This window comes from Colossoma macropomum, unplaced genomic scaffold (assembly GCF_904425465.1).
Source record: "Colossoma macropomum unplaced genomic scaffold, Colossoma_macropomum, whole genome shotgun sequence".
In the NCBI taxonomy this organism is placed as follows: Eukaryota; Metazoa; Chordata; class Actinopteri; order Characiformes; family Serrasalmidae; genus Colossoma; species Colossoma macropomum.
The window spans coordinates 1,479,375-1,499,045 of NW_023494792.1; the positions used below are offsets into that span (position 1 = coordinate 1,479,375).

Consider the following 19,671-nt stretch of genomic DNA (forward strand, 5'->3'; position numbering starts at 1 on the left):
CATTTCTGACCCAACTCAGCTCCATGTCCAGTTCCGTATCGGATCTGCTCAATCTCAGATAGGCTTTATCCCAGGTCAGCTCCAACACAGTCATCTCTGCTGCTCTTTGTTGTCTCAACTTCGCCCACCTTGAATCGGGTCTACCTCTGATCAGCTCCACCTCGGATAAGCTCCTTGGAATACCTTCAACTCTGATCAGCACCATCTTAACTCTTTTCCATCTAAACTCAGATCTGTCTCAGCTCAGGTTCATTCACAGGCCTAGACCTCTTTTTCTATTCATATCAATGCAACCATGTGGTAGGCTCTCTTTGTATTTTATCTTGGCAGCTCTTCTTCATCTCCCATTCAGTCTCATTTCTTCTGCCCCAGCCATTGGGTGGTCCACCCACTTGCTGACTCCATCTCTTATACCCCCTCAAGTCAAACACTTTATCTTGCTTCCAGATGCCTTTTCTTCTCAGGATTGTCCTCTGCAGCAGTTCAGCTGTGCTTGTTTTGACCGCTGCCACTCCTTCTCTCCTGGGTCAACACTGCATCTCAATGCAGAGGATTTCCTTCAATACACTTCCTTCCCCTTCCCCCTTAAAACTGTCTTGTTTGTGAAGATGTCACCTGTGCCCCTGGGAACCTGCTGCTCTTCTAGTTATTTCAGCCACTCTTCTGCCACCACCGATTTTACTTCCCTCATTTTGCTGACTTCACTACATACCATTCAGGCCTCAGTCCCTGGGAGTCTTGTCTTTTATCCATCACTGGCCTTATCAGGGCCAAAATTTCAAAGTACTGATTCTCATCCCCCCTCATAACAACATGAACAACATCAACAACCATGCTGCCTATCATCACGCCCATTTATTAACTCCCATACGGAGTCATTGTTACTCCGTGTTTCTTGTGATCTGCATTACTCTTATCAAAACCTCCTTACCTACCATATTTTACACAACCTTCATAATCCAGTGTCGACCAGAGGAGGATGAGTTGCCTTGTTGAGTCTTGGTTCCTTTCAAGGTTTCTTCCTTGCATCACAGGAGATTTTCCTTGCTACTGTCACAATCAGCTTGTTCATCAGGGGTTCAGACCTGGGTGTTTACTAAGCAGCTCAAAACCATGTCACCGCCAAACCACATAAAGCCTAGCATACTATGCCTAACTTAAATACCCAAATGCCAGACCATCTGACTAACCCCTTGTTCTAAATCCAGCTCCACCATATCCCACTGGCATTCACTCATACCAAGTTCTCTACCCAAACTGCTACAGGTTTTGTCACTGCTTCAGAATCAGCTCTTACAGAACAGAGATTTCTGGATCACCATTTTTCTCATCATGTGAAGTTCTGTCAAAATTACTCTCATACACCTTACTATTTCAATTCTATTCTATTTCAATTTCAGTTTTTTTTGTGTCCAGCTTGCTAGCAATTGGCAGAAGCCACCCAGAACACCAGACCAAGTTCTCAGAGTTCTCTCCCCTCCCTCAATCCCTCAATCTTCCCTCACATGACCAACACAGGATGAAGGCATTGTCCCAACTCACAAAACTGCCTGTGGCTATTATGCCCGCCACGGTGTCATCTGCAAATTTCAAGATTTTCACAGCTGGTTCCTTAGAGACATAGTCATTTGTGTAGAGACTGAAGAGAAGGAGTGAGAGCACACTATCTGCTGGTACTACAGGTTTGAGGGTCCAGTGGTCTGATGTGTTTTCCTACCTGCACCTGCTGTCTCTTGTTTGTTAGGACATCCATGATCCACCACCAGATGGGAACTGGCACAGACAGTTTGACCTGCGACAGCTCTGGCACTATGGTGTTGAATGATGAGCTGAAGTCTACAAACAGATCTCTTGCTTGGGTTCCAGGACTGTAGCTTAAAGTGCAGGGCCAACTTGGCCCTGTAAACTGGGCTAGAACCACATGTTCAAAGACCTCAGATGCCAGGGCCTCTGGCCTGTAGTCATTTAGTTCAGTAATGTTTGTGTTTTGGGGGCTGCAATGATGGTATGTGTTTTGAGGCATGTGGGAACAGAGCAAAGTTCTGGTGATTTATTGAAGATATTTGTGAAAATTGGTGCTAGTTGATCAGAGCAGTGCTTTAGAGTAGATGGATAGACAGCCTCAGAGTTTTTTTTCACTTTCAATCTGCTGAGAAGCCTTGTGATGTCCAGCTTATTGACGCTGAGATGAGCAGGGGTTAGAGGTCAAAGTGAGGAAAGAAGGCAGGAAGTTTTGAAAAACTCGCCAAGAAATGTTTTACCTGATGCTCAGTAAATGTTTCCTGCTCCAACATAATATAGATGACATTAACTAACAAAAATAAACCCCAGATTTATGAGTGTTTCACAGAGGCTGCCATCTGCGGTGCCATCTTGGTACATGAATAAGAGTGTGTGATGAAAATCTGAAGGTTGTCTGTGTTTATGCTGTTCAGACACTGACATGGACGTCTACAGATGTGGAGAAATGCACCATGAGGGGCAAAAACACTGTGAGTATACCAACACTGTCTATCTGTCAGTCAGCCTCTGATTGAACACTCTCAGTTTCTCTCTCCCTCTCTTTTTCTCTCTCCACTCTCACTTTCTATATCACTCAGCCTCTGATTGAACACTTACTCTCTCCCTCTCCGTCTGTCTTTCTCACTCTCCATCTCTCTCTCTCTCTCTCTCTTTTGCCATCTCTCTATCATAATTTCTCTCTCTCTGTGTAATCAAACGTAACCTAATATCACTTATTTTCTGGGTGTGTTTTCAGGATGAGTGTTATAACTACATCAAAGTTTTGGTTCTTCGAAATGATGAAACGCTCTTTGCCTGTGGAACCAATGCTTTTAACCCAACATGCCGTAATTACAGAGTAAGTGTGAGTGAGTTCTTCTTGCAGTGAAGTGAAGCTGCAGCTATTTCCGTTTCTATGTCATGAATTGGCTGCCAGCTAATGCTCAGTAGTAGTAGTAGGAGCAGTTGTGGACGAAGTACACAAACCATGCACTTAAGTATCGAAAGTAAAAGTACTAAAAGATTAATTATGGCTCTGATGTCATGTTATCATTTTTGTAACCAGACTCGCTTCATTAACACATTTTAGGTGAAGATACTCCAGTGTCACTCTTGGCAAACCAGTCTTTTAATAGAGTCATTAATTAGTGACGCTGATGTCTATTAAAATTATCATCAGCACAAAACACTGAAGGCAAACAGTTTCCATCAAGTAGAACTGAGTGGCTCTGAAATCACTTTTTACATGCAAGCAAAGTTTCAGTTTAAGATTTATTTGCAACTTAGTTACAAATTTAAGTTTAATAAAAACTTTAATCTCAGATTCACAAATGAGTTTCCTTTACTAAACTGCATCTGTAGGTCTCTGTTCATAAACATAAACTAGCCAAAACTAATTTACTATAAAATGAAATAGTGTTTGTATAAATTCAGAAAAAAGCCACGTCAGTCACAACTGCATATGTGTACATATTTCTATATTGTGGTCTGTTTCCACAAAGTTAGGTTAGTTCATCATTTATGTTGAATAGACTCTCCCAAAATTTTACTCTGCTGCACTGATGTTGAACCGTGTGCTGCACTGGGTCGGTATGACCAACAGGTCAAAACAAGCTCAAAACTAAGTGCGCTGTGCTCTGATTGGTGTTCTTGCTTCACGCTTTTTTTGTTTTGACATGTTACGTTTTTATACACACACATAAACCAAAAGGAGCAACAGATTTCTCATAATGTAGTTCAGTAAAAAGTGAGATATTTGACTTTGAAATGTAGTGGAGTGAAAGTAAAAAGTTACCCAAAATGGAAAAACTTCAGTACAGATACACAAAAAAACTACTTAAGTACAAAAACAAATTACATTTACTTAGTTACTGTCCACCACTGAGTAGCAGTAATAATAGTAGTAGGAGTAGTAATAGTAGTAATCATTTTAGGGTTGGGTTCGAATATAGAATTGGGTAAAATATGAAACCAGATTAGTTCAGCAACCTATTTATGTCTCATAATAAAATTTAATGAAACATCTCTCAAACAATCCTAAAACTACTTATAATTACAAAACCACAATGAGTCTGAGTCCAGTCTGGTAGAATGATAAATTGTGAGGCTGAGACGAGCAAGGTAAAGACATCCACAGTGGCAAACAGTAAATTAAAGAAAAAGAAAAGAAAAACAAAACAACTACAAAAACAAACTGAAACAAGAAACAGAGGAATAAAAACAGAAGAAACAAACACTTACAAGGAAATGAGCTTGTAAAATGATTTTCACAGATGTACTGAAATTTGCAGTTGCGTTACACATGAAATTCAGATTCACAAATACATAAAATTCACAAATGCGTAAAAATAATTTTAATATATATTTAATATATATGTATAATAATATTGTTGTGCACCCATTCCCCTGACCCAGGTGATGGCCGCGAGAGCCAGCTGGAAGGCGGGGCCTGAACTCTGAGTGAGGATGAAGCCCCACGAGGACGATGGGGAGAGGTGAACCGCTCAGGAGGCGGGGCCCGGGACTCCAAGGGGCGCCATCCCCCACTTTCCTCGCCCTCCTCGCAGGGCTTCATCCTCACCAAAATCTTTTCTATATATTAAAAATATTTTTATGCATTTGTGAATTTGATTTTTTTTTTTTGTTTGTTTCATATTTGCAGATTCCAAATTACCTGTGAATCTGGATTTTACGTGTATGTAGTTTCAGTACATCTGTGAATATCATTTTACAAGCTCAAAATCTTTTTGATCCTTTTTTTGACTCCATAGTTTGTGTGTGTAACAAACTGTTTCTGTCTGTTTCTCTCTTGGTCTCTCTCTCTCTTTCTCTCTTTCTCTCTCTTTCTCTGTCTCTCTGTCTTTGTCTGTCTGTCTCTCTGTCTGTCTCCATGTCTGTATTTCTCTGCCTGTTTCAGTTGTCGTCTCTGGAGCAGGTGGGGGCGGAGCTGGTTGGACAGGCCCGATGTCCTTTTGAGTCGCACCAGGCCAACGTGGGAATATTTGCAGGTAAAAAACAGATTCACTTTCCACTCAGTACACTTACTATCAGAATACGGCACAGTAAAGTACAAATACTGCTGTACTAATATCAGTTCTATATAATATAAATATGGCTGTACTAATATTAGTACTATGTAATATAAATAATGCAGTACTAATATCACTATTGTATGTAATATACACCATATAATATAAATCCTTCTATATTACAGCCAGTAGTGCTGGTGTATCGGTCTATAGGCCTGTCACTACACCTCTGAATCATCATGATGATGATCTCCATGGACTGTCTACACCTCATCCACACCAACAGATTCACTCTGATCTTACTGCACCTTCGATCCAGCAAATCTATAGTGACACATACGGATTGACAACTTGTACATCTCATATCCATATCTTATATAATCTGGAAGATTTCTATATCAGTGTTCTCTCCCTGTGTACCTGCATCTCATTCATTATCTACCTCAGACTATCTGCACATACGGAATGTGTACAACAGTAAATATGATAGGTCTATTTCACAGCTTATTACTGTACAACTGTACATTGGAACAGTGCAATAATAGAGTATCTTGTGTCTGTGTGTATGTATTTAGAGTCTAGGGTTGTTTATATATTTCTTATTTCTTCTTATATATGTATTTTTTTATTTAAATTCTATAAGGGGGCTACACATCTAAGATTTTCACTCACCTGGCACGTGTGTAAATGTGATGTGACATTAAACAGATTTGATTTGATTTGGCTAATGTCAATAACATGTAACATAAATAGTACTGTACTAATATCAGTATTTACAATATTGTATAATATAAATCCTGATATATTAGCATCATCACTGTATCATATACTGCTGCGCTAATATCAATATTATAATTATAATTATTATACTTAGATATTATAAATATTACTGTACCAATATCAGTATTGTATAATCTAATTTGTTCTTTATTAATACCAGAATTGTATAACAAATCTTGACATATTAATATTTACATTTATCATTAGTGTATCAATGTGCAGCTCTTACAAAGTCAAATACACACACTGTACCAAAGTTTTCTGAGCAAGTGTGCATGTTCCTAGGAGGTCACTTCTACTCTGCTACGATGTCAGACTTCCAGGCCAGTGACGCAGTGATCTACAGGAGTTTGGGAGGGGAGGGCAGTCCAGTCTTGCGCTCCATCAAATATGACTCCAAGTGGCTCAGAGGTACAAAGCACAGAACAGGCCAGATTGAGGGGCAGAGTGGCAGGGTTAGTAGGGTCAGCCCCTGTTAGACTGGCAGGCCTAGTAAGGCCAGCAGAGTTATGACAGGTTTTTATTAAGGGAATCAGCAGGGTCAAAAGATCAGTAGAGTCAGTATAGCTAATAGGATTAGACAGGGGAAAATGGCAATATCATGTAAAGGCAGGATTACACTTGTCTAGCAAGGTTACACTGGGCAGACTGGAAGGGTCTTTAGGGCCAACCAGTCTGTTATACTGAGTCTGTTATACAGACTGTCAGTGTCAGCAGGTCAGTATGGTTAGACTAGGCCAGCATAGTTTCACCATGAAGACTAGCAAGTTTACACTGAACAGATTCTCTTTTCTCACTCTTATTTCTCTCTATCCTCCCCTTTGTCCTTCTTTAGAGCCTCGATTTCTACATGCCATTGAATATGGTAGCTATGTTTACGTCTTCTTCAGTGAGATCGCTGTGGAGTCTATGGCTCTTGGGAAGGTAAAACATTGGCTTTTATTTGTGAAAAAATAAGTGTAACACATCACAGTACTAGAGGCAATGTGAGTCTTTATTAGGCTGAAAAAAGAATGCAGAGTAACTTTGAAATACAACACAAGGAACCAAGAGAAGTAGGATCTAGAAAAAAACAGGGCAGAAAGAAACCAGAAAAAAATAAGGATCAAGGAGTTCAGATTGTCATGTGAATACACCACGTGTAAGACTAAGGGTTAGATAGGGAATTTAAATACACAGATATAGCTCTATAGATTACAGGTGGCCACAATTACAATTACAAGCCAGACCTTCAAACAAGACACAGGTGACAAATAAAATAATGGGGAATATCTGAATGGGTCAGGGAATCTGGCTGGGTGTCTCAGGGCTGTTAGACAGATTTGACATCTCAAGGCTGTTGGGCAGAGTAGTCTCCTGCTTGAAGTCAACTGAACTCAAGACAGCTTTGGAGGCAAAACATTCTCTAATGACAGGTCTGCTGACAACACAGTCAGCTTGGCCCTCCACTTCATTCTACAACATCTCGACAGTCCTGGAACCCAGAGTAAAGTTGTGTTTGTGGACTTCAGCTCAACATTCCTCACTAAACTGCCAGAGCTGCTGCAGGCCACCAACTGCCAAGCAGGAAATAGTAAGTCAAGTGAGGTCAAATCAAAGCTTATTTATATAGGGCTTTTTACAACAGGCATTGACCACATAGAATGGGCAGTTGTTCAGCTCAGCAGAGAAACACACAGACAGTTGGTTCTGATAAGACTGATTACAGTACACAGTGTTAACGGAGAGCAGCAGAGACTCCAGCAGGATGAACTATTACAGCCTCACTAAAATGGAGAAACCAGAAAGTTAACAGAGTCATGAGGCTCCCTGAGATGTCGGCCCCCCTCCATTCCCTCGTCAACTAACCTGAGTGAACACTTGAGCAGCGGGACGACAGCCCCTAACACTCCCAGTTCACCATAATACTCTATGACCATGAACCCCAGATCGGCACCTTTTATCTAACAGGGAAAATTAATCACCAAAGGTTCCACTAAACAAGTGAGTTTTTAGAATAGACTTAAAGACTGAGGCTGAGTCTGAGTCCCGAACACTGACTGGAAGATTATTCCAAAGCTGGGGGGCTTTGTATGAGAAGCTCCGCCCCCTCATGTAGCTTTATTAATTCTAGGTACTAATAGTGAGCAGCACCTTGTGATCTAAGTAGGCGTGATGGTTCATAGTGAGAGAGAAGTTCACTCAGGTACTGAGGGGCGAGTCCGTTTAGAGCTTTATAGGTCAGTAAGAGAATTTTATAATTGATGCGAAATTTAACTGGTAACCAGTGTAAGGTTAATAAAACTGGGCTGATATGGTCGAACTTTCTGGTTCTTGTAAGGACTCTGGCTGCAGCGTTTTGGACCAAGTTGATCACCTGATTTGGTCAGTTGTGTGTCATCAGAGTAGTAGTGGAAATTGATGCCATGTTTACTGATAATGAGTACCCAGTGGTAGCAATCACTGAGATCTGAACCAGGAAAGAACTATTCCTGTTACTGTTAAGTTTTTCTATTCTATCTAGAAGTAAGATACGGTGGTCTGTCTTCACCAGTAAATATACATCACCTTGTTCAGAAAATGATAACAGATCATTTACAACTTTGACTAACGCTGTCTCTGTACTATGACGAGGCCTAAATCCACATGGAAATTTCTCATGTATGTGATTCCTATTGCTAGTTTAAGAGTTTTCGGTATGTAGCCAATGCTAAGAGAGGCGTTTACTATTGACAGAAGTGGCTGCACCAAGAGGTGCGGCTAGAAACACACGTCAGGCCCTCGGACCCTCAGTACCGAAGTACCACAAGGTTGTGTTCTCTCACCCCTGCAGTGTCTACCTGATCTGTATACATACAAACATTCATGTCTGCGCATTTACACTCTCATTTGTACAGATATCTACACATGTCATATGAACATCTCCTGAGCTCATTTCACTCTGGCTCTGCTTTATTATTATTCTTTATTCTGTATCGTAGTTTCTGTATTTTATTTTACTTTTCCCTTAGTTGAATACTTGTTAATAGTCTGTATGCTGTCTGGTCTGTTGAGTATGCTACATGTCTTATATGCATGCACTCACCAAGACAAATTCCTTTTATGTGTAACATACTTGGCAAAATAAAATGATTCTGATTCGGATAAGCTTCAGACTAAGGCACAGAATCAGATTGAAACTTTAAGAAGGCGCCTGGGAAATCTTCTTTGGAGAAACCTGAAAAACACCTTCCACAGTCGTAGCATCTCTCACTTTGGTCTTGACCTTGATCTTTCACCTTTTCAGGAGATGGCAGGTATTCCAAATAGATGAATAATAAACCCCTGTACATGCCTCTGGATGTTTCTGAAAAAAAAATAATAATAATAAACTGCTAAATCCCCTTAAAAATCAATTAAAAGTATTTAAGGTACCAAAACATCTGAAATATCACTTAATCACTTATTTTTTATATTTTTGATATACTTTAGTTATTTTTGTAAATATTATGCTTATAGACCATTTTGAAAAGAGTCATTATATGATTGTATATATATATATATATAAATTAAACCTTGTAGAAACTTTGTGTAACACTGTGTATACTGTGTGCGTCTGCAGGTTGTGTACTCACGAGTTGCGCGTGTATGTAAGAACGACAGTGGTGGGTCTGCGCGAGTGTTGGAGCGCTACTGGACATCGTTTTTAAAAGCTCGACTGAACTGTTCAGTTCCTGGAGAGTCCATCTTCTACTTTGATGTGTTACAGTCAATTAGCAATGTAATCCAGATTAATCAGCGCCCTGCAGTGGTGGGAGTGTTTACTACACAGAAAAACAGGTACATAAATCACACACACAGACACATACTAACACTCACGCTCCTGTTCTTAGCCCTGTGTGTGTATGTGTGTGTTTAGTATCCCAGGCTCAGCAGTTTGTGGGTTCTACATGGATGAGATTGAGCGTGTTTTTCGAGGCACATTTAAAGAACAGAGGGGGACAGATTCAGCCTGGAGTGCAGTTCCAGAGGAGCAGGTCCCAAAACCACGGTAACGTGCACACATTCATTCATTCAGAAAAAAAAAAAAATAATAAAAAAAAACTTGTTCATAAATGTCATAATTTAATTAAATGTAATGCAAAATGAATAAGTGACTTTATGAAATGCTTCTGTTGAACTGATTTTATTGTTTGATGTGTTTTACAGTCCAGGCTCATGTGCTGGAGATGGTTCTGCATCTGCTTTCTCTTCCTCTGTGCTGTTTCCTGATTCCACACTCTCCTTCATTAAAGCTCATCCACTTATGGATGAGTGTGTGTCTTCCATCAACAACCATCCATTTCTCACACACACTACCAGCAGGTAACACACACAAACACACACACACACACACACACACACACACACACACACACACCAAGTCTGGCAGTTGTAGCACAAAGAACACATTACCAATTTGGATTTTCCCTAGGGTTCAGGATCCCAAGGTTCAATCATTGTAGTTCAAAACTTTGACCTGAATGATACATACTCACCATTGAGTTTACATAGGTAGCTAAAGTTAGGTTTGAGGCAGGTCCAGGTATCCCAAAACAGTATTAGGCTTACCTGGACAAAATCAGGTCAGTTGATGTCAGTAGGCCCTTATCTGGCACCAACCCAAAAATCAGACCCATACTCAATACTAACTCAAGGATCAGACTCATACCTGACACAAACCTAGATCCCTGGCTCCCTACTCAATATTAGCTTAGTGATCAGACTCACACCCCCAACACTAACCTACATAGATCACTGTCTCAGCAATGATCAAACCCATACTCGATACTAACTCATGCCAGCACTAATGTATATTCCTGACTCAGCAATAATCAGAGGGATACTCAGTACTAACTCAAAGATCAGTCCCATGCCCAACACTAACCAACTGATCAGAACCATAAACAACACTACCCTAATGATTAAAACAATATCCAATTATAACCCAGTGATCAGGCACAAAGCCAACACTACCCTAGATCCCTGTGTGGCCCTTGCTTAGGTATTAAATTAATTTAAGGACTCGACTATGACACCCAGGGAATTTCACCCCAGGAAGTTTAATGGAAGTAAAACCCACAAGCACACAGGTACGTTTAGAAAGTTATCCAGAGACGTGAGATTGAGTTCAATTCACAACATTTACTAGGCATTTAAAAAGAGAACAATGCATGTCAATCAACAGTAAAATCAACAGTAAAATAAATAACTTTATTAATACACCAAAAACAAAGTAGACCAACAGTATAAACCAGCAAAATAAGAAACTTGGGATTAAACAAAGCCTTCCAAATAGTAAATGAAAAAACTAAATAACTAACTAAAGAAAATAAATCAGATAGAGGACTTGACCCAAATGAAGTGTCTGATCCAGGCAAAACAGCAGTGGCTTCAAAACAATAGCCAAAGAATAGCTCAACCTTTTTGCTTTGAAGTCTCTGTAGTTACTAAATAATACACCTTATTATGTAATACGTCTGGGATTTTAAGTGATTAAATAATTAAACTGAATTAGATTTAGTGCTGTGTATGATATTGTGTGTGGTTTTGTAACTAATGCTTAATGTTTGTACTTTGAAGCTGTAAACTTACTCAGATTGTTGTGGACACGGTTGCTGGACCATACAAAAACTGCACTGTGATCTTTCTGGGCTCTGAGGATGGACGTGTTATGAAGGTCTTGATGAATTCTGACCTAAACTCCTCCCAAACCACCACATTGCTGGAGGATATACATGTGTATAACCCCTCAAAGTGAGTGTCCTACACATACAAATTATAATCTACACACCCAACACCTCACCTCACACCTCAGCTATGAGGAAAATTCAGTCTCGTTGGTATTATCTAGATTTTGACATGGATGGATCATAATAAATTCATAATACATATAATACTAAGTGATCAGACACATACTCAATGTGTCTAATCTGGACTGGATCAAATAAAAATTCCATCCAGTGTACTACACTCACTAGATACTAATACTAATCCTAAGCCTAAACCTTCTGTCTTAAACCTGGTGCCTTAAACACTATATCCTGCCCTCAGTACCTTGTACCATGTATCCTAAACCCAGTACCCCAAACACTACAACCTCTGCCTTAAACCTGCTTCTGGCCCCCACACCCGGAGTTTACATCCACTAAACCAATTCTGTGTCCCATAAACCCTTTATACACAAAAGATGGTAACTTTACCCATACATCTTGCACCCTAAACGCAATGCCCTGTATCCTTCATCCTCTCTTATACTCTGTACCCTTTATGTTGCCTCTTATACCTCACATCCTAAATCCTGTTCCATAAACTTTAAAACTGTATTTATCTGTGTATGTATGTGCTGCAGGTGTAATGAAGATCGCAGACGTTTGGGTCTGGATCGCAAGGTGTTGGGTCTGGAGATGGATAAGGAGCACCATGCACTATTTGTGGCCTTTTCCAGCTGCATTATCAGAGTTCCACTCAGTCGCTGCACTCAGCAGTTCAGAAACTGCAGGAGGTCAGAAACAAACACATACACACATTACAGTTTGGACTTGATGATCTACACACAGCTAATAACTATGCAAAATCACACAACAGGTATATCTGTGTGTTTAAAGAGATTCAATTTCGCTTCCTTGCAAACATGAAATGCACCAGAAGTTTCCCTTAAAAGCACTACAGTGTGGTAAAATAAAAACATCTCTTACATAGAGGTCGGCACAAGATGGGTTCACTCACGGGTCTCGCATGATCTGTTAAATAATTTGTAGGCGGTATTTATTTTGAAGCACCATGTTCATTGCAGGTAAACAGTCATAGGTTGCGGGCTCATGCGGCAGGTATTATGGCTGGCAGAACTGGGCCAGCTTGGACAATTATTGGCTACTTGTAGAACAAATGAGCTGCAACTGCACTGCAGAGAAAAATCACATCAGTAATCACAAACAGCAAAACACATGCAGCTACAGGACACCCAGTAAACAAGTGATATGAAAGTTATAAAAAACTTAAACAGTTAAAAAACTGTGCTTCATTTTAAAAATGATCAACATTTCGTCAGATAGAAAAGTTGCGACATTAATATGTGAGGTAAACAGATTTTTAAGTTGGAGTAAGAAAAAATATCAGATCTATTCAGCGTTGACTCACATCCTGAGTTCAGGTACTCTAATGGGGTCCAGACATGATCTTGTAAGGAGAACATCTGGGCACAACCATGAGAAATAATTAATTTACAGTTACAGTGATATAGCTGGAGTAAATGTGAGATAGAAAGAATTGGTAGCTATGTTTGAGAAAAGATGAGCTGCTGGATTTGCATTCAAGCTAAACAGACTCTAGAAAAATTAGGGTGCAGGTTTTAGAGGTGGAGTACCCTTGTAAAGTGGCAGATTTCCCTGCAATCCAACACCAAAAATTTAGCAGGTTATCCCCACATGTATGTTCTTGTTTTGAGATCACATGTGGCCCTGAAAGAGTAAAGTTTAAAAATCAAAATGGGTGTTGGAAAAGAAAAATTCCTAACACACTCACTCTGTAAGTACCCTTCACTACAGATCCAGCACTGCATCTATAGACTGTATTCTGTCAGAAAAACTTGATCTCACAGCAGTTTTTACCAAAATCAGCTCTGTGTCTTTCTACCCAGCCACTGTCTCTCCTCCCATGACCCATACTGCATCTGGCTGCAAACAGGAAGTTGTGCTAATGTGTCACCAGGATTTAAGTAAGTTACAATAAAACGTTACAATGATACACCACCATCTTTTTTTCTGATAAGTACATAAACCTGCACAAACAGTAATGTGTCATTTAGCCAGCTGATGCACACTGATTACTGCACTGGTCAAATCACATCACCTGCAAACTAGCTCATTTGAATATTAGAGGGGTTTCAGTTTCAGTTTCAAGTTTATTTGTCATATGCACAACATGCCAGGACATTTATGCATTGAAATGCTTGTGATGAGGCTCGGACAATCACTCTACAGAAAGGAAAAAAGTAAAAATAAAATTACAAAAAAAAATAACTGATATATATTAAATATACAGAAAATACAGATAAAAATACACAAATATATATAGAGAAATGTACACAAATATACAGGCAATATACATTTTAAAGTGACTAAGTGACTGTTATTGTTCTTAAAGTGGCTTAGTGTTAAGGTGTTTATTGTCCATAGCAGAGATGATATGATGTAATAATAATACTGACAAAAAGACTGAGTGAAATGGTAATTGGTGAAGGACCCACAGCTTGTTCAGAAGCCTGACAGCCTGTGGGTAGAAACTGTTCATTAACCGGGTTGTCCTAGCCTGTATGCTGTGAAATCTCCTGCCTGATGGCAGGATGGTGAACAGGCTGTGTGCTGGGTGGCTGACCGGATCTTTTTGGTCTTCCTGAGGCAGCGGGACTGGTAGATGTCCTGTAAGGTTGGTAGTCTGTTGCCTATGATGGCTTCTGCTGTCCTCACCACTCCTTTAAGGGCCTTGCGGTCACAGGCAGTGCAGCTGCTGTACCAGACAGTGATGCAGCCCGTGAGGATGCTTTCTATGGTGCATCTGTAGAAGTTGGTGAGGATCTGAGGAGGCAGACCAAACTTCCTGAGCCTGCGCAGGAAGAAGAGATGCTGACGGGCAGATCTCACGATAGTGTTGGTGTGGAGGGACCAGGTGAGGTCATCAGTGAGGTGTACGCTGAGGAACTTCACACTGCTGACTCTCTCCACTTCGGCTCCATTGATGAACAGGGGAGAGTGACCACCACTCTGCCGCTTCCTGTAGTCCACGATCATCTCCTTTGTTTTGCTGATGTTGAGACAGAGATTGCTGTCATGGCTCCACTCTGACAGAGCGCTGACCTCGTCTCTGTAGGCTGTTTCATCTCCATCAGTGATGAGGCCTAGGATGGTGGTGTCATCAGCAAACTTGAAGATGATGTTAGACGTGTGTTTGGCTACACAGTCATGTGTATACAGGGAGTACAGGAGGGGGCTGAGCACACATCCCTGGGGAGCCCCTGTGCTCAGAGTCAGTGTGGAAGAGAAGCCGTTACCAACTTTCTCCACCTGGGGTCGCTCGTCAGGAAGTCCAGTATCCAGTTGCAGAGATGAGAGTTCAAACCCAAGTCTGTGAGCTTAGGAATGAGTTTGGCAGGGATGATTGTGTTGAATGCTGAGCTGTAATCTATGAACAGCATTCTTACATATGTGTTCTTTCTGTCCAGGTGTGTGAGAGCAGTGTGTACTGTTAGTGTCTGTGGATCTGTTGGAGCGGTATGTAAATTGTTGAGGGTCCATGGTGGCTGGAAGTGTTGAACAGATGTGAGCTTTGACCAGCCGCTCGAAGCACTTCATAACTGTTGATGTCAGTGCAACAGGGCGGTAATCATTCAGGCAGGTGACAGACGATTTCTTGGGGACTGGAACAATTGTGGTTTCCTTAAAGCACTTGGATATCACTGACAGTCTCAAGGAGAGGTTAAAGACGTCGGTGAAAACCTCAGCCAGCTGGTTGGCACCAGAGTTGTAGGCAGCAGCCCGAGCTCTTAGTTTGGCTCGAACCTCAGCATTGATCCAGGGTTTCTGGTTGGGAAATGTTCTGACATTGATTTTTGGTACAATGTCTTCAGTGCAATTATTGATGTAGCTTGTGATGGAGTCAGTGTATTCATTGATGTCTGTGCCAGCCGCATCACGGAACATCTTCCAGTCTGTGGATTCAAAGCAGTCCTGAAGTGTGAAGATGGCCTCCTCACTCCATTGATAGACTGATCTGAGAACTGGTGTCGCCTGTTTAAGTCTTTGTTTGTATGCGGGCAGGAGAACAATAGAGGTGTGATCAGCTTTGCCGAAGGCAGGGCGGGGGAGGGGTTTGTAACTGTCCTTGATTGCGGTGTAGCAGTGGTCAAGAGTCTGTTCTCCTCGGGTGGGAAATTTAATGTGCTGGTAGTATTTGGGCAGAACCTTCTTCAAGTTTGCCCTGTTAAAATCCCCAACCACAATGAAACCAGCCTCAGGGTGAACGTTCTCAAGTCCATTAATGATCTCGTACAAAACTTCCAAAGCACGTGACTTATCTGCCTGAGGTGGGATGTAGACTGTACTGAGAATGACTGAGCTGAAGTCCCTGGGCAAAAAAAGGGTCGAACTTTGACTGTTATGAGTTCAATGTCTGGAGAGCAGTGACTGGCTAGAACCGCTACATCTGTTCCCCATCGAGAGTTCACCATAACACATACCCCGCCGCCTCTGCCCTTACCAGAGTCCAGAGTTCTGTCCTGGCAGTAGATGGTGAAGCCAAAGTGGATGAAGGGTTACAATACAGATCCGATGAGAGCGTGTATAGCAAGAATACAGACAGATTTTGTTTTGTCTGCAAGAAACAGAGGTTCTGAGGGAAGAGTTAATGTGTACCAGACATACTGTAGTAGTGAATACATCCAGTAGTTATAATGTTGTTGCATGTCTTGTTATTGAATAACTACACAGTTATTATAGAGACTAAAATAAAGCAGGACCCTGTGATATTTTACACTTCTTTATTACAGGAAATAATAATCACATTACTGTGCTATGATTATATCTCTTCCTTATGTGTGTATTTGTAGAGGAGGTTTTGAACAAGATATTGCTGGAGATCAATCACAGGTTTCTGACTCCTGTAATAGTAAGTTTCCTCTCTGTCACTGTAATTTTAAACCTTTACAAAATTACGTATTTGGTATGCATTAGATATTACATTACATTTTTGATATCAAAGCTACTTTTAGTGTGCACTGTGTGGCTGTATTATCTGTGAAAGTACAAATATGTTATCAGATCTTTACTGGCCAACAATGAATATTAAAGATCTCAGATCAGGATTTGGTGGATAAACAAGAATAGAAAAATCACTAAATAAGACTGCAGTGCAAAAAAACTAAAATAGAAAAGCTACCACTCCATTTTAATTGTATTGATTTGTAAACAGAAAAAAACTGCAGCATGCATGTTTATTTGATTTCATGCAATAGTCCATTCATTCTCTCTGCTGGGCTGGTGCTCATCAGTGTAGTCATCATTGCTAATGAACTCATATGTTTATTTTGTTTATTTTTTCATAGACACAATTTCAGAAGCAGGAAATCGTAACTCAGAAATGGATTCAACGTTTGGTTTGTAACATATTTCAATACTAAACTGTCCTTAATACAAACATGTGCTAATCTAGACTCGAGATACGTAGTAGTCTTACTAGTAATGAAGTATGAATTGATAATTCCAAAAAAAACTTCTCTTTACTTTCACATTAAATCAGAAAACTGTTAGTGCTTGTTATTATTTATTTTAAGTAGATGATAGTTTCCAGAGCAATGACAAAAAATATTAATTGATTTATTGATTCATTGATTAATTAATTAACTTGTTTAATTTGTTTATTTGTTTGTTTGCTCAAACCATACCACACCTCTGTCTCTCTCCACTCTCCTCTCTCTTCGTTCCTCTCTTGGCCCCAGGTGTGTCGGTGGAAGAAAGGTCCAGCAGCAGTGTCCACTATGTGCTACTCATCATGTTTGTGGTGGTGGCATTCATGTGTGGAGCTTTTCTGTCTGCTATTATGGTTTTGTGTTACTGTGGTCAGCAGAGTCAATTGGCCGAGGCTTCTGACCTGCAGGCCAAACTCAGCCTGGCCAAACTGAGCAGCCTTCTGGAGCCCCAGACCCACAGAGCATCTGAACAGATCTACTGTTCTTTCCTGTCCAAGAACAAGCAGCACAGAGCAGCTGCTGCGCACACAGTGCCTCCCGCAGTTGGCCATGACCACCAGCAATCCCATTTGCCTGCTCCTGACTCCACAACTGAACTGACCATCACACAAACAAAAGCCTTTTGCAGCCAGTGGGAAAAAAACTATAATGTCAGCTACAGCTTGGAGGAGAAAGTACCAGCTCAGCAGGTTGTTCCTTTCACTCAAAGCCTCACTGACAACCAGTCAGCTTTCCTGTCTCTCTCCAACAACCAATCTGCTTCCCTGTCCCTCTCCAACCAGTCAGCTGCCCTGTCTTTCTCCAACAACCAATCTGCTTCCCTGTCCCTCTCCAACCAGTCAGCTGCCCTGTCTCTCCTCAACAACCAATCTGCTTCCCTGTCCCTCTCCAACAACCAATCTGCTTCCCTGTCCCTCTCCAACAACTATTCTGTGTCCTTGTCCCTCTCCAGTGACCAATCAGCTTCTATGTTCCTTACCAACAACCAGTCAGCTACTCCGATTCCCTCCCACTCTCCGATGGAATGGCAGTGTCAGGGTCCAGTGGACATGGCTGCTCAGAGTGAGTTTCTCAAACATGTCCATCAAAAACTTGATGAGGCCTCTAAAAGGGACAGAATAGCTGCTGTGGCATCTGTTCTGTTGCCAGGAGCTACAGGCTCCTCTGACTGTGGAGTCTCAGTTGAAGTGGATTCATACTACAGTTCATCCACCCTGCAACAGGGTCACCAGCTTCCAGTAGAGCAAATAAGGTTATTCTTCCAGTCTGAGTCAGACTCAGAAAAAGAACAAGACAGAAGGAGTGATGGACAGACAGACAGAAAGAGGGATGGAGAAATGAAACAGGAGTCAGAGTGTCCAGCGTGGCATCCGTCTCAGTGTTTGTCTCTAGTAAAGCTGGACAGTGCAGCTGCAGTGTCCCGTAAGCACAGCTTTAACCAGAACAAGCTGGTTCATATCAGCCCCAGTGGGAACACTAGCACTAAAATTAATGGGCAAAAAAGCTTTGGGTTTGACCTCAGTAACAGAGCTGACGGGTTCGACCTCAGTAACAGAGCTGATGGGTTTGACCCAGATAACAGGGATGCAGAATTTACCCGAATTAATGGGGCTGATGTTTTTGACTACAGGTTGCTGCACCCAGGGAGTTCATGCCTCACCCGTCAACACAGTTACAGTGAACAGCCACACACAAACACCCACACACACCGCGCTGCCATCATCCGGCGCGCAGCCTCACTCAAACCACACACACCACCCAAACCACACAGATCCCACAGCAGGCCCCCTCCTGCAGGATTTACCTGCTCACTGCTGCCTTCATCATGAACTGATAATGATTGGTCAAATTTTTTACTAAGGTATATGAACTATAACAAGAAATTGATATTTAATAATTGTATGATTGTAATATATGATTATTATCTAAATTAAAATATATGTTTAAATATGCCTTATTTCATATCTTGTCTTTTGAGAAAAAAATGGTGTGATCACTTTGAGTGTCAGGGTTTTGTATATTCTGATTTATAAACATGTAAAACAAATCCATATACCTTACTTTGTTTCTGTCTGTTTGCCTTTGTTTACCTTCCCTTGTGTGTCTTGCCATGTTTTGTTATTGGTTTGGTCTCTGTCTCCTCCACTATCCTGTCTTCTTGCAGTCTTTTTCACCTGTATGTTTTCTGCATCCCTTACTATGGTAAGTTCTACATCTGTTTGTGCCATATGTCCTAGCTCTACAGATACAACAACAACATATCATGGAATAAATGATCAGTACAAAAACACAAAATGTGACAAAGATCAGTAAAATTTCACAACAGTACAGCCACCACAAACCCAGCCAACGTCCTCTGTTTTGATCCATTGGGGTAACATGATTACGTAGATAGATTAATTAGATTAATACACCCATTAAGATCTGCAGTGGGATCAATAACATTGGAGCAACATTCAGGACCAACTTTCGCACAAACACGTCCTTGTTGAGCCAAAACATAGTCCAATGCAAATTTATTTTGTAAAATCATGATTCTATGTGATTGAAGCGTGTTAGAAATGATACCTAAAGAGTGAGCAGTATCATTCGCTAACTTCACAGTTTCATGAGATTATTCCC

At 40.9% G+C, this 19,671-nt stretch overlaps 1 protein-coding gene across 1 annotated transcript in view; it reads left to right on the top strand.

Annotated features, from left to right (window-relative positions):
• Window positions 1–19,001, top strand: part of LOC118812820 (semaphorin-6C-like) — a 47,050-nt gene extending 28,049 nt beyond the window's left edge. Inside the window, exons 5-18 of the mRNA XM_036577954.1 lie at window positions 2,436–2,492; window positions 2,759–2,860; window positions 4,919–5,009; window positions 6,096–6,221; window positions 6,646–6,734; window positions 9,391–9,608; window positions 9,688–9,819; window positions 9,978–10,133; window positions 11,391–11,564; window positions 12,160–12,312; window positions 13,447–13,524; window positions 16,411–16,469; window positions 16,906–16,956; window positions 17,299–19,001. Of these exons, the coding sequence (XP_036433847.1) occupies window positions 2,436–2,492; window positions 2,759–2,860; window positions 4,919–5,009; window positions 6,096–6,221; window positions 6,646–6,734; window positions 9,391–9,608; window positions 9,688–9,819; window positions 9,978–10,133; window positions 11,391–11,564; window positions 12,160–12,312; window positions 13,447–13,524; window positions 16,411–16,469; window positions 16,906–16,956; window positions 17,299–18,878 (3,066 nt within the window). The 3' untranslated portion in view covers window positions 18,879–19,001. The remainder of the gene's footprint in view (window positions 1–2,435; window positions 2,493–2,758; window positions 2,861–4,918; window positions 5,010–6,095; window positions 6,222–6,645; window positions 6,735–9,390; window positions 9,609–9,687; window positions 9,820–9,977; window positions 10,134–11,390; window positions 11,565–12,159; window positions 12,313–13,446; window positions 13,525–16,410; window positions 16,470–16,905; window positions 16,957–17,298) is intronic.
• Window positions 19,002–19,671: the final 670 nt, after the last annotated feature.